General features: G+C 43.8%; 2 protein-coding genes across 4 annotated transcripts in view; one reads left to right on the top strand and one right to left on the bottom strand.

Annotated features, from left to right (window-relative positions):
- Window positions 1–3,462, top strand: part of LOC121536555 (beta-galactoside alpha-2,6-sialyltransferase 2) — an 85,249-nt gene extending 81,787 nt beyond the window's left edge. Inside the window, exons 7-8 of one of the 3 annotated variants that reach the window (XR_005994880.1) lie at window positions 1,638–1,776; window positions 2,116–2,205. Coding sequence is in view for 2 of the 3 variants with exons in the window: in XM_041843926.1 (XP_041699860.1) it covers window positions 2,116–2,363 (248 nt within the window). In the remaining variant the exon portion in view is untranslated. Of the gene's footprint in view, window positions 1–1,637; window positions 1,904–2,115 lie in introns of those variants that run through there. The other 2 variants (XM_041843926.1, XM_041843928.1) reach the window with 2 other exon arrangements.
- The window catches only part of tmtops2b (teleost multiple tissue opsin 2b), a 37,102-nt gene that overhangs the window by 1,142 nt on the left and 11,019 nt on the right, over window positions 1–24,941 (bottom strand). Inside the window, exons 2-3 of the mRNA XM_041843930.2 lie at window positions 20,844–21,169; window positions 8,653–8,886 (exon numbers count right to left, since the gene is read on the bottom strand). Coding sequence (XP_041699864.2) covers window positions 8,653–8,886; window positions 20,844–21,169 — 560 coding nt within the window. The remainder of the gene's footprint in view (window positions 1–8,652; window positions 8,887–20,843; window positions 21,170–24,941) is intronic.

Here is a 24,941-nt window from a genome sequence, read left to right as displayed (position 1 = left end):
GTGTGAAAACGGGGGTGAATTTAGGGCTGTATATGTGAGAGATGGGCACATGGTTACGAGGGGTATGCAGACTCTAGTCTCTGTGTTGTAGGTGTGTTTGGGACGTGTCTATGTCAACACTGTGTCCTGTTCACTGGGTGGTTCATCATTTGCCTGGTATCCAGACTGAATGTATGTTCCATTTCACTATAGTTAAGTGAAACAATAGTGCAACAGAGCTTGTATACCAGGCAACTTCATAATCACATAATTCAATGTATGGATTGTAGGGCTGACCCCAATTGGTCGATTGTTTTGTCGATAGGCTGTTGGTCGACCAAGATTTGTTTTAGTCGATCAGTAGCAAATATATGTGTATATATATATATATATATATATATATTTTTTTTTTTTTATAGCACACAACACACCTGACTTATTCGTGCCCATTTCAGTGAACAAATCCATTGCGGAGGCCGAGACTAATCCATTGTGGAGGCCGCGGGGATGGCACTGTCCAAGAAGAAGGGGAGTGTGGCTAAGATGCACAATGCACTTCTCTCTCCAGAATGCGCTCTCTCCCGCCAATTTGTCCACATTCATTAATCCATAAATGAATTGTGTGAATTGTTTGCGTTTGGTTGTTAGTGTCTATCAATTCCACATTACATATATCACCAGTAGTACATTTACTGTTAATTCCTATCATTTCTAATCTACAATGTTTGTTTGGTTATGGTCATTTCTGTTAATACATTCAATATGTTATTATTCCAGTATTTTACTGCTCTCATTGTCGGAGTGGACACATTGTTTGCAGAGCGCACAACCTATGCTACACTTGTGAGAGACAAGTTTTGGTGTATTTCATTCCATTTACAAGTTTTGTCAATGTTGAGTAAGGACGCACCCCTGATTACGCATAGAAGTAGGCCTATAGTGCCCATTTGGGGATCTGATAGTATTTCTGATTGGCTTAACGCACCACCACTAATGATCTGTGGAGCTTCTCAAAGTAATGTTTTCTTCACCTCAAACAGCAAGCAAACAAAGTCTGTTTTTACATCCATTGAAAATGACAGTAGTTCCTCATTGTATTTGAAAAATCTTTCCAGCTCTCTCCCTTTCGATAACCACTCAGCGTGAAAGGGGAAAAATGTCATGCTGATCCAGTGGAAATGTCAAAAAATAGGCCTACCTGATTCTTATCCCTTGCGCAAATAGCCAACAGCTGTGTCTGTCTTGAGCTCACTGGCGCAGGAAACTCTGAGGGCCCAGAATATTTTATACAATGTTGCAAGTTTGCTAGCACGAGCTTCAGGTCAGACCCAAGTTAATAGTTGATACAATGTTTCAAGTTCGTTGCAGACAGGCCATGCGTAGCCAATGTGATCTTATAGGATATTTATTTTTATCAGGATATTTTCTACCTGCAGTCTGCAATGTTTTTATTTGTTGGCTTTATAGGCTGTTTTTACATAGTTGGCAATGGCGATATAAGTTACTTTTTAGGTTTGTATCATTTTCATTTAGATTTTGATAGACCTTTGATTAACCACATTACAATGAATTTGAGATACGAAGACGACGTTATAAATTAAATGAAATTGTTCCACGAAAATGTGCATTTGAAAACCATAACTGGCATGCAATTGTAGAAATTGTAGAAATTGTAAGATAAATTGCCATTCCACATGAGAAAGGTTGCCGACTTCTCGTGTAGACTATTACCGGCAACTTCGGGAGAGTAACGGCAGAATCTGCGAAAGCCAGTAGGAGCGGGAGGAGGATGGTCAGGTTAAGTTTTTTTTCTTCTGCTTATCTTGATCTTTGGCTCCCTCTTGAATCATTTGTGTCTTATTTCATCTAACAGTGTGCTTAAAGCATCAGACAAGGTAAATGCATATATAGTTGATTTTATTAAAACACATGGGGTGTGTCTATGTATGTAAAAATGCACATTTAAAAATGTCTACCAATCGATTGGTCTAAAGAACAGACGACTTTCAGTCGATCAAAAACTTTTTTTGTCAGGGACAGCCTAATGGATTGTGTGTTTTGTGGAACGTGTAACTTGTCTGTGTGTATGCTAGAATATCTAACCCCTCATGCTCTGCCTTGTCGTTGTAATTACAGGCATCCTCCTGATGATGGCGCTGTGTGAAGAGGTCCACGTGTACGAGTACATCCCGTCGCTGCGGCAGACAGACCTGTGCCACTACCACGAGCAGTACTACGACGCCGCATGCACCCTGGGGGCGTACCACCCGCTGCTCTATGAGAAGAGTCTGGTGCAGCGCATCAACACAGGCCCTGAGAGAGACCTGAAGAAGAAGGGCCGCGTCACCCTCCCCGGCTTCAGCACCGTCAACTGTGACCTCTGAACTAGGAACTCATGAACTCTGACCCTCAGCAGAAGCCAAACATGGAACCACCACGACTCCACAGGACTAAGGGAAAACAGTGGAGAACCCAAGCCATAGCCCCTCTGTGTGGGATGGGATCAAACTGGAGGGTACAGCTACATAGATGTAGCTCTAACTACATCTGTCAGGATTTATCGACAGAACCCACATGGGTCAAAACCCCGCCTTCCTCAGAGGTTACTTTCTAAATGTAATCAACTACAGTTACTAGTTACCTGTCCAAAATTGCAATCGGTAACGTAACTTTTGGATTACCCAAACTCAGTAACATAATCGGATGACTTTCAGTTACTTTTGGATGACTTTCCCCTTTAGAGGTGTTAGAAGTGGTCTCTGACTTGTAGTCAGACTTGCTCAGGTGGAACAAACTTAAACTTGCCCCTTTTTTCAATTCTTAATTGAATGTCATTAAGAAAACAGAACGGTGTCATAATGTATTTTTTTTCCGCAAACATCCTTTCTAAATTTAAAAGTAATCCAAAAAGTTATGAGCTAGTTTTTCAAAAGTATCTGTAATCTGATTACAATATTTTTGCTGGTGACGTTACTGATTACAGGTAGCGGTTTTTGTAATCAGATTACATGTAATCATCTACTTTTCAACCCTCAGAGGGTAACGAGCCCAAGACATGCCCAATGTGAACATCTCTATCTCTGCCATTGCTGATCCGGAAGAGAGGAGAAGAGCTGTCTAGGGTAGCAATAGATAAGTGTCTTTAGATAGAGAAACTTTTTTGATATATCTGGATGTTTTTTGCTGTTGTGAAGCGTTGTTTCTCCAGAGCACTGGTTGCTCTTCTTTCTTAAAAGGACTTAAAGGACAGTCCACAGTTTTTTTATGGTGGGTTATGGGTCTCATGGGGTGGTAAATTAATGTTTGAGAAAATTAGCAGTGGTCCGCACTGAATGTCTCACACACGTCCATACCAAACACACTTGAAAATGTACAAACTCGGCATACACCAGCCACACACTCCCGACAACATTTTTTATTTTATTTTTTATTTTTAGTCATTTAGCAGACGCTCTTATCCAGAGCGACTTACAGTTAGTGATTACATATTTTTTTTATACTGGCCCCCCGTGGGAATCGAACCCACAACCCTGTCGTTGCAAACGCCATGCTCTATCAACTGAACTACATCCCTGCCGGCCATTCCCTCCCCTACTCTGGGCCAATTGTGCGCCGCCCATGAGTCTCCCGGTCGCAGTCGGCTGCGACAGAGCCTGGATTCGAACCAGGATCTCTAGTGGCACAGTTAGCACTGCGATGCAGTGCCTTAGACCACTGCGCTACTCAGGAATTTGTAACATGTAACACACTTGAAGTTTTATTGGAAATGTACCTCCATACAACTTCAAAGACAATACATACACAACACACACCCATACCCTGTACATACAGGTACATATTGCTCCATACAGGCACACTGGAATTACACCAAATCCTCCTCATCTTCTCAGTATTTTCTAACCAAGATGGAGGTACATTGTTTTTTATCTACAACCGTCACATTTTGCTGTATTCGACATTCCTTAAATGTTATTTTCTATTCTTATTTGTTGTTGTCAAGGATTTTGAATGCTGTTGCTTGTGCTGCGCTTTATGCCCAGTCATTCTCCTGTCCAATCCCCAAGCTTGACTGTACGGGACCACTTACCAATAAACAGATTGTCACACTCCCCACTTAGCACTTTAAGACTGGCTGACTGGCTGGTGACTGGCTGCCACATCAAGGGCATAGCTGGCGGGTAGTTGGGTACCAAACCCTGGAAAACACATTGGTTGCCCATTCTTGGACTTAATCCAATACAATGAAGTCCTTTTAAGGTCTGTGAATACCAAAGGATGAGAGGCTAGGGGATAGGCGCTAGGGGGTAAGAGAAGGGACTCATAACACATTCTCAAAACAGCTATAACCCTGTGCCTAGTGGCCAAATTAACACTGGGTTGCCTTTCAAAACACCCACGGACTGATAATTCACATATGCCATCTATTTAACTGCAGTGTCATTGTTAAATTTTTTTATTGCTTATTTAATTGTTTAATAGTTGAGAAAAAAGAAGGCTGCTAATCAGCCCATAGCTCAAACCGTCCCGTGTTCTGTTAGTGGTGAGTAGGAGAGGTCACTAGTCAAACTCCCATACTGTCCAGTGTCCACCCCATGCCAAAAGGCAATTGAACCAACGCCCTTTCTCTGACGTCTCTTTAAAAGCAGCTGTAGCTACTGCGATGATTGACCTGTCACTTTGAATGTAAATCACACCACCTCCCACTGTCATGGTCAAACCTCTCCTTAGGGCAGTCCACTCTACGAGCACTACCCTGACTATGTACCATTTGATGGAGTCAAGTGAATGAGGGTTCCAGTCCAGCAGGGTTCAGTAGCTGGACTGCCTCCCAGGCATACAGCAGAGCATAGTCTAGTTCTACTTTAAGCCTATCATTCATCATGTGTCATTTTGACTCAATACTCCAATATTGGTCTAAAATTACTATTTTGCCTGAGCTTGCAGCAGGAGACCTTTTCTTATCGTGGCAGGGATTTAAAGCAGTAATATCTCCAGACTCACTCCTGTGTTTTAATGGGTTTTCTTATTTACCCTGACTCTGTGCCAGACTTGCCTGCAGTACATTTCAGCTAGCTATCGCCAGCGCGCGCGCGCGTGTGTGTGTGTGTGTGAAGGAAAGGAGATGGGGGTTTTCTCAGAGACCTATCCTAATAGTTCATCCTATTGGGCTCTATATGTAATTCTACAGGATCACTATCTGGCCATGCTAGAATGGACAGCGGAGGCTCAGTGCTTTCCAACCACAAATCCGCTTACAACTACTAAGCTTCACCTTTATCCCCAGCTGACCCAATTAAACCAAACAGATCATGTACTTGTTGTCCATCTCACCTATTTGTCACTGTAGTCCTCTGTGTAATGGCCAGCTAGTGACCATTCCCTGGCCAGGGACAACTGGGAGGGGTTGACATTGGCAGTCAGTGACCGAACACAAATAAGAGATGTGTGTTTGTGTATTAGCGTTTGTTATTCTGTAACGTGTTGCTGTGCCCTTGCTCCAGGAACAATGCTTAACCAGGGTTGCAGAAATGAATTTATCCAGTTGTAAACATGGCAGACAAACGCTGCTTGGGATAAACTGAGGCATCTGTTGTTGTATTCAGGTGACAGAAGAGAGACTGAACAGGAATACCATTTAGAGTTAGAGCTGTTTTTAAATCTTTGATGTGAGGACTGTGTCTGTGTGAGGGGAACTCTGATGGCTCTTTGCAATTTTTTTAATTGCTTGTAGTATTGTATGTTTTTTTTTCACGTTGAATGTTGTACATTTTTATAAATTGTGTTCATGCAGGGCTCCCTTGGAAAAGAGGCCTTGGTCTCAATGTGACTCCCTGCTAAAATAAAGGTTAAATAAAAATAAATAAAGCCTTGGCAGTAGCTCGGGTAGCTAACGCAAGTCTTCAGGTCTCAGGCAAGGTTACTCAGCACGCAAGCGTGGTTCCGAATAGCTGTTACACCACAGGCAAGAAAAATATCACACCTAATGGAAATAAAATATTTTGAGCCAGATCTGACATCTCATTAAGACATGGCTTTAAGGAAAAAGGCGCACTGCTGTGTAGGGCCAAGAGATCTAAGAGTGGAACAAGGCTTTGGTGAATCTGTCTGGAAGAGTCTCTCTCACACAGTGTATCAAATAAAATCAAATTTTGCAGGTGTAGACCTTACCGTGAAATGCTTACTTTCAAGTCCATAACCAACAATGCAGTTCAAGAAATAGAGTTAAGAAAATATTTACTAAATTAACTAATGTATGACTTGGGTGACTGGAGACTTTGACAAATATTTGGGCCTTCCTCTGACACCGCCTAGTATATAGGTCCTGGATGGCAGGAAGCTTGGCCCCAGTGATGTACTGGGCCATACGCACTACCCTCTGTAGCGCCTTACGGTCAGATGCCGAGCAGTTGCCATACCAGGCGGTGATGCAACCGGTCAGGATTGTCTCCTGAGGGGGAAAAGGTGTAGTCGTGCCCTCTTCACGACTGTCTTGGTGTGTTTGGACCATGACAGTTTGTTGGTGATGTGGACACCAAGGTGTGGACACCAACTCTCGACCCGCTCCACTACAGCCCCGTTGATGTTAATGGGGGCCTGTTCGGCCCTCCTTTTCCTCTAGTCCACAATCAGCTCCTTTGTCTTGCTCACATTGAGGGAGAGGTTGTTGTCGTGGCACCACACTGCCAGGTCTCTGACCTCCTCCCTATAGGCTGTCTCATTGTTGTCGGTGATCAGGCCTACCACTGTTGTGTCGTCAGCAAACTTAATGATGGTGTTGGAGTCGTGCTTGGCCACGCAGTCATGGGTGAACAGGGAGTCCAGGAGGGGACTAAGCACGCACCCCTGAAGGGACCCAGTGTTGAGGGAGTTGTTTAGTCCCAGGGTCCATAGCTTAGTGATGAGCATTTGTGGGCATTATGGTGTTGAACGCTGAGCTGTAGTCAGTGAACAGCATTCTCACATACTGTAGGTGTTCCTTTTGTCCAGGTGGGAAAAGGCAGTGTGGGGTGCAATTGAGATTGCGTCATCTGTGGATCTGTTGGGGGGGGTATGCGAATTGGAGTGGGTCTAGGGTTTCCGGGATAATGGTGTTGATGTGAGTCATGACCAGCCTTTCAAAGCTCTTCATGGCTACCGACGTGAGTGCTACGGGGCGGTAGTCATTTAGGCAGGTTACCTTCGCTTTCTTGGGCACCGGGACTATGGTGGTCTGCTTGAAACATGTAGGTATTACAGACTCGGTAAGGGACAGGTTGAAAATGTCAGTGAAGACACTTGCCAGTTTGTCCGCGCATGCTCTGAGTACACGTCCTGGTAATCCGTCTGGCCCCGCGGCATTGTGAATGTTGACCTGTTTAAAGGTCTTGCTCACATCGGCTACAAAGAGCGTGATCACACAGTCGTCCGGAACAGCTGATGCTCTCATGCATGCTTCAGTGTTGCTTGCTTCGAAGCAAGCATAAAAGGCATTTAGCTCTTCTGGTAGGCTTATAATCTCTGATTCATCCCTTATCACATGTAACATATATTAAATAATTTAATAAGATATATATAAAAAGAATGACAGCTGTAAAACATTATCCTAAGTATAAACCATGAACTTGGTGAATACCATTGGTGTTTAATATGAGGGTTAATAATAATATGCCATTTCGCAGACGCTTCTTTCCAAAGCGACTTACAGTCATGTGTGCATAAATTTTTATGTATGGGTGGTCCCGGGGATCGAACCCACTACCCTGGCGTTACAAGCGCCATGCTCTACCAATTGAGCTATAGAAGACCACATCTCTTATTTGGGTTTCAACATGAATTTTACTTTTTTACACACTTTTATTTATTTTACTATGTCAATATGTATTTGTTGTCAATGTTTTGGCGTCAAACTGGTTGCAGTTAATTGAAGATGATTCCCTTGTTGATTAGATGCTTTTTTTCATTAATTTGGCTATTTTTTCTTGAACCATATGGTTAGAAACCCATGGACAACATGGACGCAGATATAATAAATGAATACTATATATGAATACATTTTTTATCTCGCTCGCATCCTTTTCTGTACGGTGGAGATTCGCAGCGCCGCAATACTGACTTTGAAATGGAAACATTTCACAGCTTTTAAGTTGGAGCCTTGTAAGTTGTCCTCTGAGATTTCTAAGAGGGCTTTGAACAAAGGCCGAGAGGAGAGGTAGAGAGAGAGTGGGGGATTCATCATGACCAATGTGTTATTAAAAAGCCTATTTCATTTTCAGCCTTTTGATTAGTCATTTACAGGTTTTTTATTCAACTTGAAAAAGTATTTAAGTTGACTGTTTGGATAAAATTAAATTGTTGTTCATTCATTGTTCTTTTTTTACCATGTAAATAAAGAAGTTGTACATGTACAAAGGATCTGTGTGGAGTTCTAAAGACTTAGGTCAGGATTCAATCTGTGTCGACAATGCGCCATTTAAAGGTAATTTCCAATTGAGCCGACCTCTCAGCGTTTAGCGTGAATGCAATCAGAAACATTGCCTTTAAAAGCCACATCCTCAACAATGCGCAATCGGATTGAATCCCGGCCTTAGATTACCGACAAGACTAACACATGCACACACATACATTACCAAGCACACCACATACACACTACTACCCCATCCTCTCCCCTCCACAAACAACCCCCTGCTGCCTCACCTGTTTGTTCATGAGGATGTAGATGAGGGGGTTGATGACGGTGCTGCTCTTGGCCAGGAGGGAGGGCACCACGGCAGCCACGGGGGTGATGATGCCGGGCCGGCCGAATGTGGCCATCATGGCCACCACGCCGTAGGGCATCCAGCACAGTATGTAACACACCACCGTGGTCAGCACCATAAACAGGATGTGGTGCTCTCTCCGCCGCGCCGCCGTCTTACGGATCTTACCCACCTAGAGACAGGAGAGAGTGAGTGAGGGGAGGAGAGAAGAAGAGGAGAGAGGAAGGGGGAAGAGGAGAGGAGTAGGAGAGAGAGGAAGAGGGGAGAGAGGAAGGGGGAAGGGAAGAGGAGAGGAGTAGGAGAGAGAAGAAGAGGGGGGAGAGGAAGGGGGAAGGGAAGAGGAGGAGGAGAGAGAAGAAGAGGGGAGAGAGGAAGGGAGAAGGGAAGAGGAAGAGGAGGAGAGAAGAAGAGGAAGGGGGAAGGGAATAGGAGGAGGAGAGAGAGGAGGAGAGAATGTGTTTTCACCCCAGGGACAGACTAAAATAGTATTTTGTCCAAATAGACATTTGTTTGCTGTTTTCTGTATTTGTTTGCTGTTTGTTATTGTCAATCCTCTGGACACCACACACACACACACACACACACACCTAATGTACCGTAAGACTCTGGACTCTAATACGTTTGATAAATGTGTATATTGAGGAGGGAATAGTATTACGATAGGGAGGCAGGTAAGAGGGACTGTGTGTGTGTGTGTGTGTGTGTGTGTTTGAGCTGAAACAGCATGGTGGCGATAAGGTGAGAGTTTAATAGAAGTCCTCTTAGACACGACAGAGTCCCTGGGGGTGAGCACACAATCTGCTCAGGTCTAATATCTCTAACTTTCTCACGCTGTCTATCTCATTCACCTGATATCTCCCTCCCTCCCTCCCTCTCTCTTTCTCTCCCTTTCTCTGGTTGTGCCCCAATCCTGCAGCATGCTCATTGTTCTGCCTGAGGGCTTCTGTCCTAACCCACAGAGAGACAGTGATAATCAGTCCATCCGTTCTGTGCCGCTAACCTCCCATTTCAGCAATGGAATGCCTGACGCTCCATCCATCTCCCCCCACGCTCCCTGTCAGCCCAAAGAACGAAAGGGACAGTAGAGAGAGGGAGAGATGAAGAGAGAAAGAGATTCTATTCTCATTCCTCAATTTCAGAGGATTAAGGCACTTCCCCTCTCTCTCCATCCTGTTCGCCGTTCAACTGAGAATGAGAACGTGCACATAAACAGACCCCTTGTGACCGACAAGGTTCGAACCCAGTGTGTTAATCTATTGAGCTAATGCCTAAGGCATTCTGGTCTCAGGCAAGGTTTAATCTGCCACGCTGATCCTCAACACGGGGGCCCCTCAGGGATGCGTGCTTAGTCCCCTCCTGTACTCCCTGTTCACCCACGACTGTGTGGCCAAGCACGACTCCAACACCATCGTGAAGTTTGCTGACGACACAATGGTGGTAGGCCTGATCACCAACAACGAAGAGACAGCCTATAGGGAGGAGGTCAGAGACCTGGCAGTGTGGTGCCAGGACAACAACCTCTCCCTCAATGTGAGCAAGACAAATGAGATAGTCGTGGACTACAGGAAAAGGAGGGCAGAACACGCCCCCATTCACATCAACAGGGCTGTAGTGGAGCGGGTCGAGAGTTTCAAGGTCCTTGGTGTCCACATCACCAACAAACTATCATGGTCCAAACACACCAAGAAGGTTGTAAAGAGGGCACGACAATGCCTTTTCCCTCTCAGGAGACTGAAAAGATTTGGTATTGGTCCCCAGATCCTCAAAAAGTTCTACAGCTGCACTGTCGAGAGCATCCTGACCGGTTGCATCACCGCCTGGTCTGGCAACTGCTCGGCATCCGACCGTAAGGCGCTACAGAGGGTAGTAGTGTGTACAGCCCAGTACATCACTGGGGCCAAGCTCCCTGCCATCCAGGACCTCTATACTAGGCGGTGTCAGAGGAAGGCCCAAAAAATTGTCAAAGACTCCAATCACCCAAGTCATAGACTGTTCTCTCTGCTACCGCACGGCAAGCGGTACCGGAGCGCCAAGTCTAGGTCCAAAAGGCTCCTTAACAGCTTCTAACCCCAAGCCAAAAGACTGTTGAACAATTAATCAAATGGCCACCCAGAGTATTTGCAAGATGTTCTTATCACTATCTGATCGAGATCTGTTGCATCTACACATGGTAATAAAATGTATCTTATCTGCCCACTGAATGTCTCTTATCTGCCTGCTTTGTCAGTATTGTGACCAGATTCCCTGGTCCCTCCCTGCATGCAAATGAATCCAACCTGCCTTGGATCTCCTGTTATGACACAAGCTGTATACATTGACAGAAAACATCACACTTTTATAGTCAATAGTTTTACACTCTCACCATCACAGCCTACTTTTGTTATCCAACAATTTAAATAACATAAAATCAAATGTTATTGGTCACATACATAAGACATAATTGGCTACTGTCCGGATAACCTCGACCTGTCCACAGCCGTACAAACAAATATTCAGAGAATCTCTCCCATCCCTAGAAAAGACACCACACAAACGAGTTGCGTATCTCTATGTGTGTACACAATACAATTATTGCACAGTATACATAAAAATTACACGTGGCCCCTAATGCACAGTACAAAAAACAGAAACAGGCTTAAGTTACAGAGTAGGCTACAAAGTGCATCTCCGAATGGCGCAACGCATTATCCAAACAGGTTCGGACAGGGTTGGATGTTGACATACATTGTCTTTATATTATTGTAATCTTGTATTGTAAATAACCTTTAGAATAGGCCTAAACAATACCAAAGGTAAAAAGGCAACATGCTGCGAGTACGACTACGGTTTAGTTTCCTCCAAATCATTGATCAGTGATACTCCGCTAACGGAACGTCAATATGATAACCTATAGCAAGGATTGATTTTGCTCTCCTCCCCAACTCTTTGAGAATGCAAACACATTCTGACCGTTCTGATTGGTCCCAGACACCGATGGGTTGGGCCAGAGCTGGCCTACAGGAATCATGAATCACGTCATTTTGACGTCAGCACAAATTACTTCTAGGATGGCAGGTTAACACTGATGTATGGAACGATCAATAGAGCAGCGGAAGTAAATTCAAGATGAGTCGTCAGGGGCAACGTAAATACTGCTCTAATAGCAGAACAGCTGTATTCATCGTCGATTGGTCAGTTCTTGACACCATGCAGTGACCCTGACCATCCATGGGGATGCTGTTGAGTAATGTTGCAGACTCAAATTAATTTGTCCACTGAGCCCCACAGTGCGGTAATTGCGTGAGCAAGACACCTTTAGTGAAAGCTACTTATTCTTATCAGAGGAAGTCCTAACAGAAGAAAGGAATTATTTAGAGGCGGGGTTAAAGCGGAGGCGGGGTTAAAGCGAGGAATCAGTGACTAACAACATTGTTGGGGATGCTACTCTGAAAACTTAGTTTACCAAGCTACCAATTACGTCACACTGGAATTTAAACGACACTAAAGCTACCCTTAAGAAAAATATAGTTTACTTAACTAAAGTTACTTTGAAAAAGTAGTTCACTACATCCAAACTACTTCTTGAAAAAATTTACATGTCATGCCCTGACCTTAGAGATCACCTGTATTCTCTGTTTGGTTAGGTCGGGGTGTGATTTGGATAGAATCTATTTTATTATATTTCTATGTTGGCCGGGTGTGGTTCCCAATCAGAGGCAGCTGTCGATCGTTGTCTCTGATTGGGGATCATACTTAGGCAGCCATTTTGCCTACCTTTAGTTGTGGGATCTTGTTTCTGTTTAGGCTTGTTGCTGTTAGCGGTTAGAACTTCACGTTCAGTTGCTTTTGTTATTTTGTCAAGTGTTTCTTTAATATATTAAACATGTACGCATACCACGCTGCACCTTGGTCCAATCCTTTATACAACGAACGTGACAGTACATCCGAAATGTCATAGAATACAAATTGCAATAACAAATTTCTTTGGGGTCATACGTTAACAGAATGTGTAATTTTGCCTATTAAACACAAAAACGATGTGTCAAGTGAGAATTAGGCAGGTCTGATGTGGGAAAATAAATGAATATCTTGCCAACTTCACCCATAGCTTATTATTTTGTGCAAAAAAGTTGTGTGTAGTTCCAGTAGATAGCTACACCACTACACAATTAATTAACTACTGAAAACACTACCAAGATTTGAATTAAGTTAAACTACAGTACCACCAAGCAACTGCAAAATGTAGTACATTTCTAGTTGACCTAAATGTAGTTCACTACTCCCCAACACTGACTAACAACACACACATTCACAGCAAAAAAACGAAAAGTCACGCCAGAAACTACAGAGAGTATGTGTGCATGTACGTTCATGCATGTACAGTGCCTTGCAAAAGTATTCATCCCCTTTGGCGTTTTTCCTATTTTGTTGCATTACAACCTGTAATTTAAATTGATTTTTATTTGGATTTCATGTAATGGACATACACAAAATAGTCAAAATTGGTTAAGTGAAATGAAAAAGATAACTTGTTAAAAAAAAAATCGTTAAAAAAAATTACGGAAAAGTGGTGCATGCATACGTATTCACCCCCTTTGCTATGAAGCCCGTAAATAAGATCTGGTGCAACCAATTACCTTCAGAAGTCACATAATTAGTTAAATAAAGTCCACCTGTGTGCAATCTAAGTGTCACATGATCTGTCACATGATCTCAGTATATATACACCACTGTTGCATTGGCTCTGAGTCGGGTTCTCTGTCTTCAAATGTTCAGCCTAAAGAGAGGGGATTTTTGTGTGTGTGTGTGTGTGTGTTTAACAGTGATGATGTGTGTGTGTGTGTGTGTTATCAGTGATGATGTGTGTGTGTGTGTGTGTGTGTGTCCTCAGAGCAAGAACTCGTGAGTTGGAAGAACTGAGAGACCTATGGCGTGGGTGTTGTCCTTGGCCACCTGCTGACAAGGCTGACAAGATAGGACTCTTTTGTCCATTGTTATAGGATAGGAACAGCATTGATTGAAAACAAACGCCCAACACAAAATGGGTCATGCACAAGATTTTAGTCAGACCAAGCTATAACATTATATATTTACTACGACAGTACATTCAACCAAAAGCTAATATAACAAAGGCATCAGAGATTATTTATAATCTGTCACAGAAACTGGAATCCATCTCCCCAGATCAGTCAATAAATGCTTCTGGTATTGACTTATATGCTGCCCCTGTCTTCATGTTGTTGCTGGACATATCTTTTTTAAAATGTGTGTAGGTCACCTAAATCATCAGAAAAATTGCCCCTCCTGAGAATTTTTTCAGGAGCCGCCACTGTATACACCTGTTCTGAAAGGCCCAAGAGTCTGCAATACCACTAAGCAAGGGGCACCACCAAGCAAGCGGCACCATGAAGAACAAGGAGCTCTCCAAACAGGTCAGGGACAACGTTGTGGAGAAGTATAGATCAGGGTTGGGTTATAAAAAAATATCACACACTTGGAAAATCCCACAGAGCACCATTAAATCCATTATTAAAAAATGGAAAGAATATGGCACCACAACAAACCTGCCAAGAGAGGGCCGCCCACCAAAGCTCACGGACCAGGCAAGGAGGGCATTAATCAGAGAGGCAACAAAGAGACCAAAGATAACCCTGAAGGAGCTGCAAGGCTCCACAGCTGAGATTGTAGTATCTGTCCATAGGATCACTTTAAGCCGTACACTCCACAGAGCTGGGCTTTACGGAAGAGTGCTCAGAAAAAAACCATTGCTTAAAGAAAGAAATAAGCAAACACGTTTGCTGTTAGCCAAAAGGCACGTGGGAGACTCCCCAAACATATGGAAGAAGGTACTCTGGTCAGATGAGACCATCAAGGAAAATGCTATGTCTGGCGCAAACCCAACACCTCTCATCACCCTAAGAACACCATCCCCACAGTGAAGCATGGTGGTGGCAGCATCATGCTGTGGGGATGTTTTTAATCGGCAGGGACTGGGAAACTGGTCAGAATTGAAGGAATGATGGATGGCGCTAAATACAGGGACATTTTTCAGGGAAACCTGTTTCAGTCTTCCAGAGATTTGAGACTGGGACGGAGGTTCACCTTCCAGCAGGACAATGACCCTAAGCATACTGCTAAAACAACACTTGAGTGGTTTAAGGGGAAACATTTAAATGTCTTGGAATGGCCAAGTCAAAGCCCAGACCTCAATCCAATTGAGACTGCTGTACACCAGCGGAACCCATCCAACTTGAAGGAGCTGGAGCAGTTTTGCCTTGAAGAATGGGCAAAAATCCCAGTGGCTAGATGTGCCAAGCTTATAGAGACATATCCCAAGAGACTTGCAGCTGTAATTGCTGTTTTTTTGTCTTATTTCTTGTTTGTTTTACAATAAACATCTTTTGCATCTTCAAAGTGGTAGGCATGTTGTGTAAATCAAATGATACAAACCCCCCAAAAATCAATTTTAATTCCAGGTTGTAAGGCAGCAAAATAGAAAAAATGCCAAGGGGGGTGAATACTTTCGCAAGCCACTGTACATGCTCACATGTTTCTCAGGGCATTTGCCTGCGCTCACTTGGAGTGGCTTAGAGTTTTGTGAAAGCTGCTGGTTGTGAGTCCGGGACTCCGAGTCCCACTAAACAGATTGGTATTTGGTAATCCAGCCAGCACTCAGCTAACCCCCTCATTCACTCATTCCTGGCCCTGGCTCTATCTGAGGTGCATTAAAGTGTGATGGGTTGGCATCAGGATCGCATACACAGACGTTTCGGCTTAACAGTCTTCTTCAGTTCGAACCTACACTGAGAAATGTCCCTTAACCCAAACCCTCACACGTCAACTACACACACTAGCTGAGGCTGGGGCAATATTTACACAGCTTCACTTGAACATTTGTTTTGGCAGCATTAATCCACCCAGAGATGTTTACTGGTTGGCGCCGACGAAGATGGCGGCCTTGCGACTAGCTCTTAGGAAACTTTGCAGTATTTTGTTTTTTTATGTATTATTCTTTACATTATTAGCTCAGAAAGTGTTTTGTATCATTACATACAGCCGGGGAAAACTATTGGATATCAGAGCAGTGGTAACTCACCAGCATTACGACCAGGAATACGACTTTCCCGAAGCAGATCCTTTGTTTGCTCTCCCCAGGGCAACTGAACTGATTCCAGTGGCTGACCCTAAACATCGCCGGCGGAGGAAAGGCACTCAGAGAGGCCTGCTGGTTCGACTTAGGAGGCGCGCACACCACCCACCGCTTCCAAGTATACTACTGGCTAATGTTCAGTCTTTGGTTAACAAGATCGACGAACTCCGGGCAAGGATTTTTTTCCAGAGAGACATCAAGGCCTGTAACATACTTTGTTTCACGGAAACATGGCTCTCTTGGGATATTCTGTCGAAATCGGTCCAGCCAGAGGGGTTCTCAGTTCATCGCGCAGACAGGAATAAATATCTCTCCGGGAAGCAAAGGGCGGAGGTGTGTGTTTCATGATTAACGACTCATGGTGTAATTGTAGTAACATACAGGAACTCGAGTCCTTTTGTTCACCCGACCTAGAATACCTCACAATCAAATGCCGAACGTATTATCTCCCAAGATAATTTTATTTGGTTAGAGTCACAGCCGTGTATATCCCCCCTCAAGCAGATACCACGACGGCCCTCAAAGAACTTCAATGGACTTTATGCAAACTGGAAACCACATATCCTGAGGCTGCATTTATTGTAGCTGGGGATTTTAACAAAGCAAATTTGAGGACTAGGCTGCCGAAGTTCTATCAACATATCGACTGTTGTACTCGCGCTGCCAAAATCCTCGACCATTGCTATTTGAACTTCCGGGATGGTTATAAGGCCCTAGCCTGCCCTCCTTTCGGGCAAATCTGACCACGACTCCATTTTGCTCCTCCCTTTCTATAGGCAGAAACTCAAACAGGAAATACCTGTGCTAAGGACTATTCAATGCTGGTCTGACCAATCAGATTCCACGCTTCAAGATTGTTTTGATCACGTGGACTGGGATATGTTCCTGGTAGCTTCCGAAAATAATTTAGACGAATACACTGAAATGTTGACTGAGTTTATCAGGAAGTGTATAGGTGATGTTGTGCCCACTGTGACTATTAAAACCTACCTTAACCAGAAACCGTGGATAGATGGCAGCATTCACACCAATCTGAAAGAGCGAACCACCTCATTCAACCATGGCAAGGTGACTGGGAATATGGCAGAATACAAACAGTGTAGCTACTCACTCCGCAAGGCAATTAAACTGGCAAAACATCAGTATAGAGACAAAGTGGAGTCGCAATTGAACAGCTCAGACACGAGACGTATGTGGCAGGGTCTACAGACAATCACGGACTACAAAAGGAAAACCAGCCACGTCGCTGACACCGACGTCTCGCTTCCAGACAAGCTAAACACCTTCTTCGCCCGCTTTGAGGATAACACAGTGCCACTGACGAGGCCCACTACCAAGGACTGTGGCCTCTCATTCTCTGTGGCTGACGTGATTAAGACGTTTAAGCATGTTAACACCCGCAAGGCTGCCGGCCCAGACGGCATCCCTAGCCGCGTCCTCAGAGCATGTGCAGACCAGCTGGCTGGTGTGTTTATGGACATATTCAATCTCTCCCTTTCCCAGTCTGCTGTTACCACATGCTTCAAGATGGCCACCATTGTTCCTGTACCCAAGAAAGCAAAGGTAACTGAACTAAATGACTATTGCCCTGTAGCACTCACCTCTGTCATCATGAAGTGCTTTGAGAGACTAGTCAAGGATCATATCACCTCTACCTTACCTGTTACCCTAGACCCACTTCAATTTGCTTACCGCCCCAATAGATCCACAGATAATGCAATCGCCATCACACTGCACACTGCCCTATCCCATCTGGACAAGAGGAATACCTATGTAAGAATGCTGTTAATTGACTATAGCTCAGCATTCAACACCATAGTACCCTCCAACCTCATCATCAAGCTTGAGGCCCTGGGTCTGAACCCCGCCCTGTGCAACTGGGCCCTGGACTTCCTGACGGGCCGCCCCCAGGTGGTGAAGGTAGGAATTAACATCTCCACTTCGCTGATCCTCAACACTGGGGCCCCACAAGGGTGCGTGCTCAGCCCCCTCCTGTACTCCCTGTTCACCCATGACTGCGTGGCCAAGTACGCCTCCAACTCAATCATCAAGTTTGCAGATGACACAACAGTAGTAGGCTTGATTACCAACAATGACTTGACCACCTACAGGGAGGAGGTGAGGGCTCTGGGAGTGTGGTGCCGGGAAAATAACCTCTCACTCAACGTCAACAAAACAAAGGAGATGATCGTGGACTTCAGGAAACAGCAGAGGGTGCACCCCCCTATCCACATCGACGGGACCGCAGTGGAGAAGGTGGAAAGCTTCAAGTTCCTTGGCGTACACATCACCGACAAACTGAAATGGTCCACCCACGTAGACAGTGTGGTGAAGAAGGCGCAACAGAGCCTCTTCAACCTCAGGAGGCTGAAGAAATTTGTCTTGGCACCTAAAACCTTCACAAACTTTTACAGATGCACAATTGAGAGCATCCTGTCGAGCTGTATCACCACCTGGTACGGCAACTGCACCGCCCGCAACCGCAGGGCTCTCCAGAGGGTGGTGCGGTCTGCCGAACGCATTATCGGGGGCAATGTCACACGATGTCACAGGAAGGCCAAAAAGATCATCAAGGACATCAACCACCCGAGCCACTGCCTGTTCACCCCGCTATCATCCAGAAGGCGAGGTCAGTACAGGTGCATCAAAGCTGGGACCGAGAGAATGAAAAACTGGTTTTATCTCAAGGCCATCATACTGTTAAATATAATATAATAATATAATATGCCATTTAGCAGACGCTTTTATCCAAAGCGACTTACAGTCATGTGTGCGTACATTTTTACGTATGGGTGGTCCCGGGGATCGAACCCACTACCTTGGCGTTATAAGCGCCATGCTCTACCAATTGAGCTACAATAGCCATCACTAGCACATTAGAGGCTGCTGCTGCCTATTGAAATCACTGGCCACTTTAATAAATGGAACACTAGTCACTAATAATGTTTACAGTCACTTTAATAATGTTTACATATCTTGCACTACTCATCTCATATGTATATACTGCCTTCTATTCTATAATATTCTACTGTATCTTAGTCCATGCTGCTCTGTCATTGCTTGTCCATATATGTATATTTTCTTAAATTCCATTCCTTACTAGTTTTTGTGTGTATTAGGTATATGTTGTAAAATTGTTAGATATTACTTGTTAGATATTACTGCACTGTCGGAGCTAGAAGCACAAGCATTTCGCTACACCCGCTATAACATCTGCTAAACACGTGTATGTGACAAATACAATTTGATTTGGTTTGATTGGATTTGATTTGAGAAGGTATCTTGGAGGTGTCCTGAACTCAAGCCAAACGGCCATTCTGATTGTAAATGTAGAAACACCAAGTAATGGAGGATAAAATAACAAGCTTGAAATTAGTGATGGGGAAAATCGATACAGTTACATATCGCAATATTATTTGGGATGATATTATTTCGATAGTTTGACTCCAAGTATCGATTTGTATTTTTAAAAAAACGTTTTTTTATTGTTAGGGAGCGTCATAGCCCTGGGAAATAGGGGTGCTGAGGGTGCTGCAGCTCCCCCTGAAAAATCGAAAAAATAATAATAATATTAATTAAAAAATAATAATACAGCACCCCCAAACTACTTCCCGCAGCAATGGGTAGCGTTAGCTAGCGCTAGTCGGCTGTACCTGTGCCAAAACTCTGGTATTTTTCATCCTATAACTTTAAATAGTGAGCCAACAAGTTTTCACCACTTTTATTTCCATTACTGATCAAAACTAATTTTCTCATGCTTTCTCTTGTCTCTCTGCAGCAGACATATAATGAGCAATATTTTTGTAACATCAAATTGCAATAAAATCACAGTATCAAATCGTAATACATATAGAATCGTGAGAATCGCAATACATATCGTATCGGCACCTAAGTATCATGGTAATATCGTATCGTAAGGTCCCTGGCAATTCCCAGCCCTAGTTGAAATGACCTCCTTTTCCAGACTCACTAGGTGTTCTAGGAGGTGATCTTGGAGTTAATTGACCCCCAGAATAACATGCATGGGCAGGTGCATGGATCACACTAATCTGGATTAAAACACAATAAGGGTTTAGTTTAGTTGTGGGTATAGTTCTGAAATTGATCTCAATAGTGAGTCAGATTCAATTCAATTTGGAGGGCTCTCCAAACACACACACACACACATTACTCACTCTTTCACATCTCCAAACACACACACACACGCATTACTCACTCTTTCACATCTCCAAACACACACACACACGCATTACTCACTCTTTCACATCTACAAACACACACACACACGCATTACTCACTCTTTCACATCTACAAACACACACACACACGCATTACTCACTCTTTCACATCTACAAACACACACACACACGCATTACTCACTCTTTCACATCTACAAACACACACACACACGCATTACTCACTCTTTCACATCTCCAAACACACACACACACACGCATTACTCACTCTTTCACATCTCCAAACACACACACACACGCATTACTCACTCTTTCACATCTCCAAACACACACACACACGCATTACTCACTCTTTCACATCTACAAACACACACACACACGCATTACTCACTCTTTCACATCTCCAAACACACATACACACGCATTACTCACTCTTTCACATCTCCAAACACACACACACACGCATTACTCACTCTTTCACATCTCCAAACACACACACACACGCATTACTCACTCTTTCACATCTACAAACACACACACACACACACACGCATTACTCACTCTTTCACATCTACAAACACACACACACACACACGCATTACTCACTCTTTCACATCTCCAAACACACACATTCTTTCTGTCTTTCGTTTGCTCCGTCTCTCTTTTAGTACATCGCTCAATGTCAATACTTTACTCTCTCCGCGTCTGTCTCTGTCTCTCTCTCTCCCATCATCCATCTACCTGCGCTCTTCTGGGATGAGGGGGTTATAGTCCCCCCCCCCGAACCCCTACCCACACACCCACCTGTTTGATGGCCCACAGCAGCCGACAATAACAGTAGACCATGATGACGATGGGCAGACCCAGGCAGAAGATGAACAGACAGATGATGTAGGCGTGGGACTGAGCCGTCCTCTGGGTCCAGGACACGGAGCAGCTGGTGCCGGCCCCCTCCAGGTCATAGCTACTCCAGCCCAACAGGGGGGGTACCGTCCAGATCAGGGAGTACAGCCAGGAGCCCCCCACGGCCAGCAAGGGCTTGCGGTAGTTGGGACCACGCTTGTTGTATACAGTCAGGGTACTGTAGCGGTCATATGAAAGGACCACCAGGGAGATCAACGACACGATACCTGGGGAGGGGAGGGAGAGGAGAGGAGAGGAGAGGGGGAGGTGGAGAAAGAGTGGTAAGAGCAGCGGAAGAGAGGGAGAGAGACATTGGGTGGGAGTGAGGAAGGGAAAAGGGAGAGAAGACCGAAGGAAGGAAGGAGTGAGGAAGGAGGAAGGAGGAGAAAGAGAGATTCATTGACCAATTGTTGGCTGACTAAATGAGAAAGCAGATTGAGTTGAAGAGTTCCACAGATCGATCTATTGGGAAATTAACACACTCATAAAGGGTTAGTAATAAAAACGCCTTGGGGAGACATGGTGGCCCTCTAAAGTCAAAGCACTAAACATAGGAGCTGGATAAGAAGAAAGATAGCTAAAGAAAGAGGGTAAATGTCTGCTCGTTGATTGTTGCTCCCTCCGGTGATATTTTAACAGCTCGCCTCAATCTCTTTCTGCCCACCGTGATCCTCTAGCATTTTTATTAGCTGCTTTGATAAATCTTCAATGAAATGTCTGACTGGCAGCACATCTCTCTACACTTTTTCTTTGGGTGCTTGAACACATTTGAGGTGTTCTAACACTCAGACAGACAGTAAGGACATGAGGTGGGGACACAGGCAAGTGGGAGAAACAGTGGATGCTGGGATTGAACCCTGGTCTCCAGTGGGGAGCCGTACAGCTCTGTGCAAAGATCTCTATTTGTAACATCTTTCTACCGCCTCTGTGCCTAAAGACCAATACGCGGTCCCTCCGGGATTCCTTTTACAAAATCAACAACTTCCTGCATATTATGTGAGGGCTTGCAAATTTGACCAATCACCACACTATTTCCGCATAAAACAGTCAAATCATTGCAATATTATTGCATAAAACTGACCCATCACCGCAGCACAAAAAAGAGGGCTTGCAATTTCAACCAATCACATCACATCAATGCATTTTCACAACAAATTCATTGCAAATTGCCTTGCAAATTGTCCGAATAGTCACACCAAAATCAATAATTTTTGCCCACAAATATCACAATAAATCCCCACTAAATCCTGGAGGGACTGAATACATAATTTCATAGTACTTGGTGAAAAATCTGTGTTGTTTCTTCCTGTCTTGAAACGTGGTGGTTTTGCTCTAAATACCAACACCAACAGTTTGAGCTAGAGTTTTTAAGGAGAAACAAGTGGAAAGGATCACAAGAAGCGACAAATTGACCTTTGCTGTGACACAACTTTATTGGTGGGAGTCTTATGATCAACTTTTCTGATAATGAGCCAAAGCTTCCTACATCGTACTGGTGTATTCAAGTCATAAGTTAAACGTAAAGTACATTATAACACTATCTCCTCCAAAGAAAGCTGCAGCAACTTCATCAATGTTTGACGTAAGCAGATGAGATTGTGTGTGTGTGTGTGTGTGGATCCAATGTTTTTGCCCAGTGGTTACTGTTGCCTTCTCCCTGGGCTGCATTTACAAGTCAATTTTCCCCTTACAGGAAGGTTGATGTTTGTGTGTGTGTGTGTGTGTGTTTAAGTCAAGGGAAAGAATGAAAATCCGCAATACTGCTGCTGTCCCTGAGGAGTTGAGTTTACCACCACAGCTTTCCCTCTACAGAGAGGTGGGATTGTCTGTAAACTCCATCTAACCTTGGCCTTGGAGGCAGATTCTGACCTACAGTGGGTGAGGAAGGCTTTACCTCCCTCTCTTCTCTGCTCTTTTTGTATCAGAGAGCTGCCAAATTCACGAACCGCTTCTCCAAGAGGCTTTGATCTCAGCCACAGTCTAATCTAGCACAACTATGTGTCTAATTGTAACATCTGAATGTGCAACAACACATAGAGAACACATGTAAATGTACTGAATATAAACATGAACACATTTAGCTATCTCATCTCCATAGTTATGTGACAGTGCTTCTAGGAAGGTTCCACACTGATTTAATAACGCATTGTCTCACATCAGCAGAACGCGAGGTGATTCTATTGGGCACATCACTGACTAAACGCACGCACGCATGCACACACACACGGCACAAGCACACGCACACACTCTTTCTCTCTCTCTCTTTTCCTCTGTCGCTCTCTCTCTTTCTCTCTGTCTCTCACGCTCTCTCTTTCTTTCTCTCTCTCTCTCTCTCTCTGTCTCATAGTGAGAATGGAAATACGAGAATTGAATCTTTTTATTGTTCCTGCATTATGTATTCCATCTGCCTGCCGTCTGCCTAGAGAGCTGTTGGCGACTGTCTACCATGGTGCATCACTGGCCAGATCTGGGCTTTTATTACCTTGCTTTATTTTGGAAGGCCGTATGGTAATTTTATGCATTCTAAATCAATTTTATGTGCAGGAATATTAAAATTACAACATCTAACCTTTCTGTTATTTTCAAGCAATGTGGAAATGTTTCTGACTATCATTATATTAATTGCCTTGTTGACACAGGATTGATTATATCATAAATTACACTTTGGGGATGTTACAATATGTCATGACCACACTGGTAAGGTAGGTAACAATGTGAAAATGTCATAGAGACATGATGAGTTCAGAATGTGATGATGTCATAAAGGCAGGTATGATTAGGAGCATAGAGATCCTATTAAATTACTAGAGGGGCTGTGTCATAAACCCTCAAAGTTCCAGAATGGTCTGAAAATGGCAGCCATTGTGGTCAGGGAGAAATCCAAAACCAGTCTGAAAAAGAGCGCCACCATGTGTCTGAAAGAGGTGCCGGTTTAGATTATAGGTACAACTGTCCAAGCGCCCCGGTTAGAGGACGTAAATGACCAGTAGGAAACAGGGATACAATTCACACTTTATTTCCATAGACCAAACAGACACACATACGGCAAACAGGAAGAGGAGACTAGCAGGGCCGTAACTATGAAAACACAGAATGTTTGTTCTAATTTGAAAAAATATATTATAATGAAAATATATTTTTTACACAATAAAGAAGATAAATTACGGGTCAACATCTAAATATTGCTCCCAGCGTAGATCAAAGCTCAGAACGGTTATATTATTGATCTGAATGAGTTCTAATCGCGCCTACCCTCTTTGCAAACGAGTGGAATCATTAACAGTGGTTTGTTAATTATGTTCGCCTGTGTCCCCCGGATTTGCCTTTTTAGCGGCACATTCACCACTTTCTCAAACGGCTAACTCCGCCCTTTCGCAACACAGGCTTCCTACACAGGCCTTTTATCCGCCTGAGACGTGAAAGAAACTACTTCAGCTTGGAGTCGGCTCAATTAGGCATCTAGAGACGCTGCTGACACCGAGATGCCGGATAAAAGGCCATTTTAAAACCTTCCGGCGACTCCTTTTGTGTCTACAGAGAATGAGTGCACAACTGGTAAATAAAAAGTTGCTTATATGTCAGTCAGTTAGGTGGCTAGCTGCCAGCAGAGACTTCTATTGCATTAACGTTAAAGGGTTCTGGCTAGTATTACTTAGCCAGTTAGAAGGTTGAAGTAAAAAGCTAACATTAAACGCAGCCTACCTCAGCAGGAGCAAAAAATAGGCTACTAAGTTCTCATAATAACTTTACTTTACAGAGAGTAGGCTACTGAGACAGACAGTGATGTGGCGCTCAGTGGTGAGGCTGAGGCAGGCTGCAATGCACCGAGGAGGAAGAAGAGGAGATAGATACTTTTTTTCAATTTTGTACTTTAACTATTTGCACATCGTTATAACACTGTATATAGGCACACTATGCCATTTGAAATGTCTTTATTCTTTTGGAACTGTGAGTGTAATATTTACTGTAAACTTTTTATTGTTTATTTACATTTACATT

Source organism: Coregonus clupeaformis, chromosome 23, assembly GCF_020615455.1.
Source record: "Coregonus clupeaformis isolate EN_2021a chromosome 23, ASM2061545v1, whole genome shotgun sequence".
Classification (NCBI taxonomy): Eukaryota; Metazoa; Chordata; class Actinopteri; order Salmoniformes; family Salmonidae; genus Coregonus; species Coregonus clupeaformis.
The sequence above is the reverse complement of the archived record's forward strand: the minus strand, read 5'-3'. Positions and strand labels throughout refer to the sequence as shown.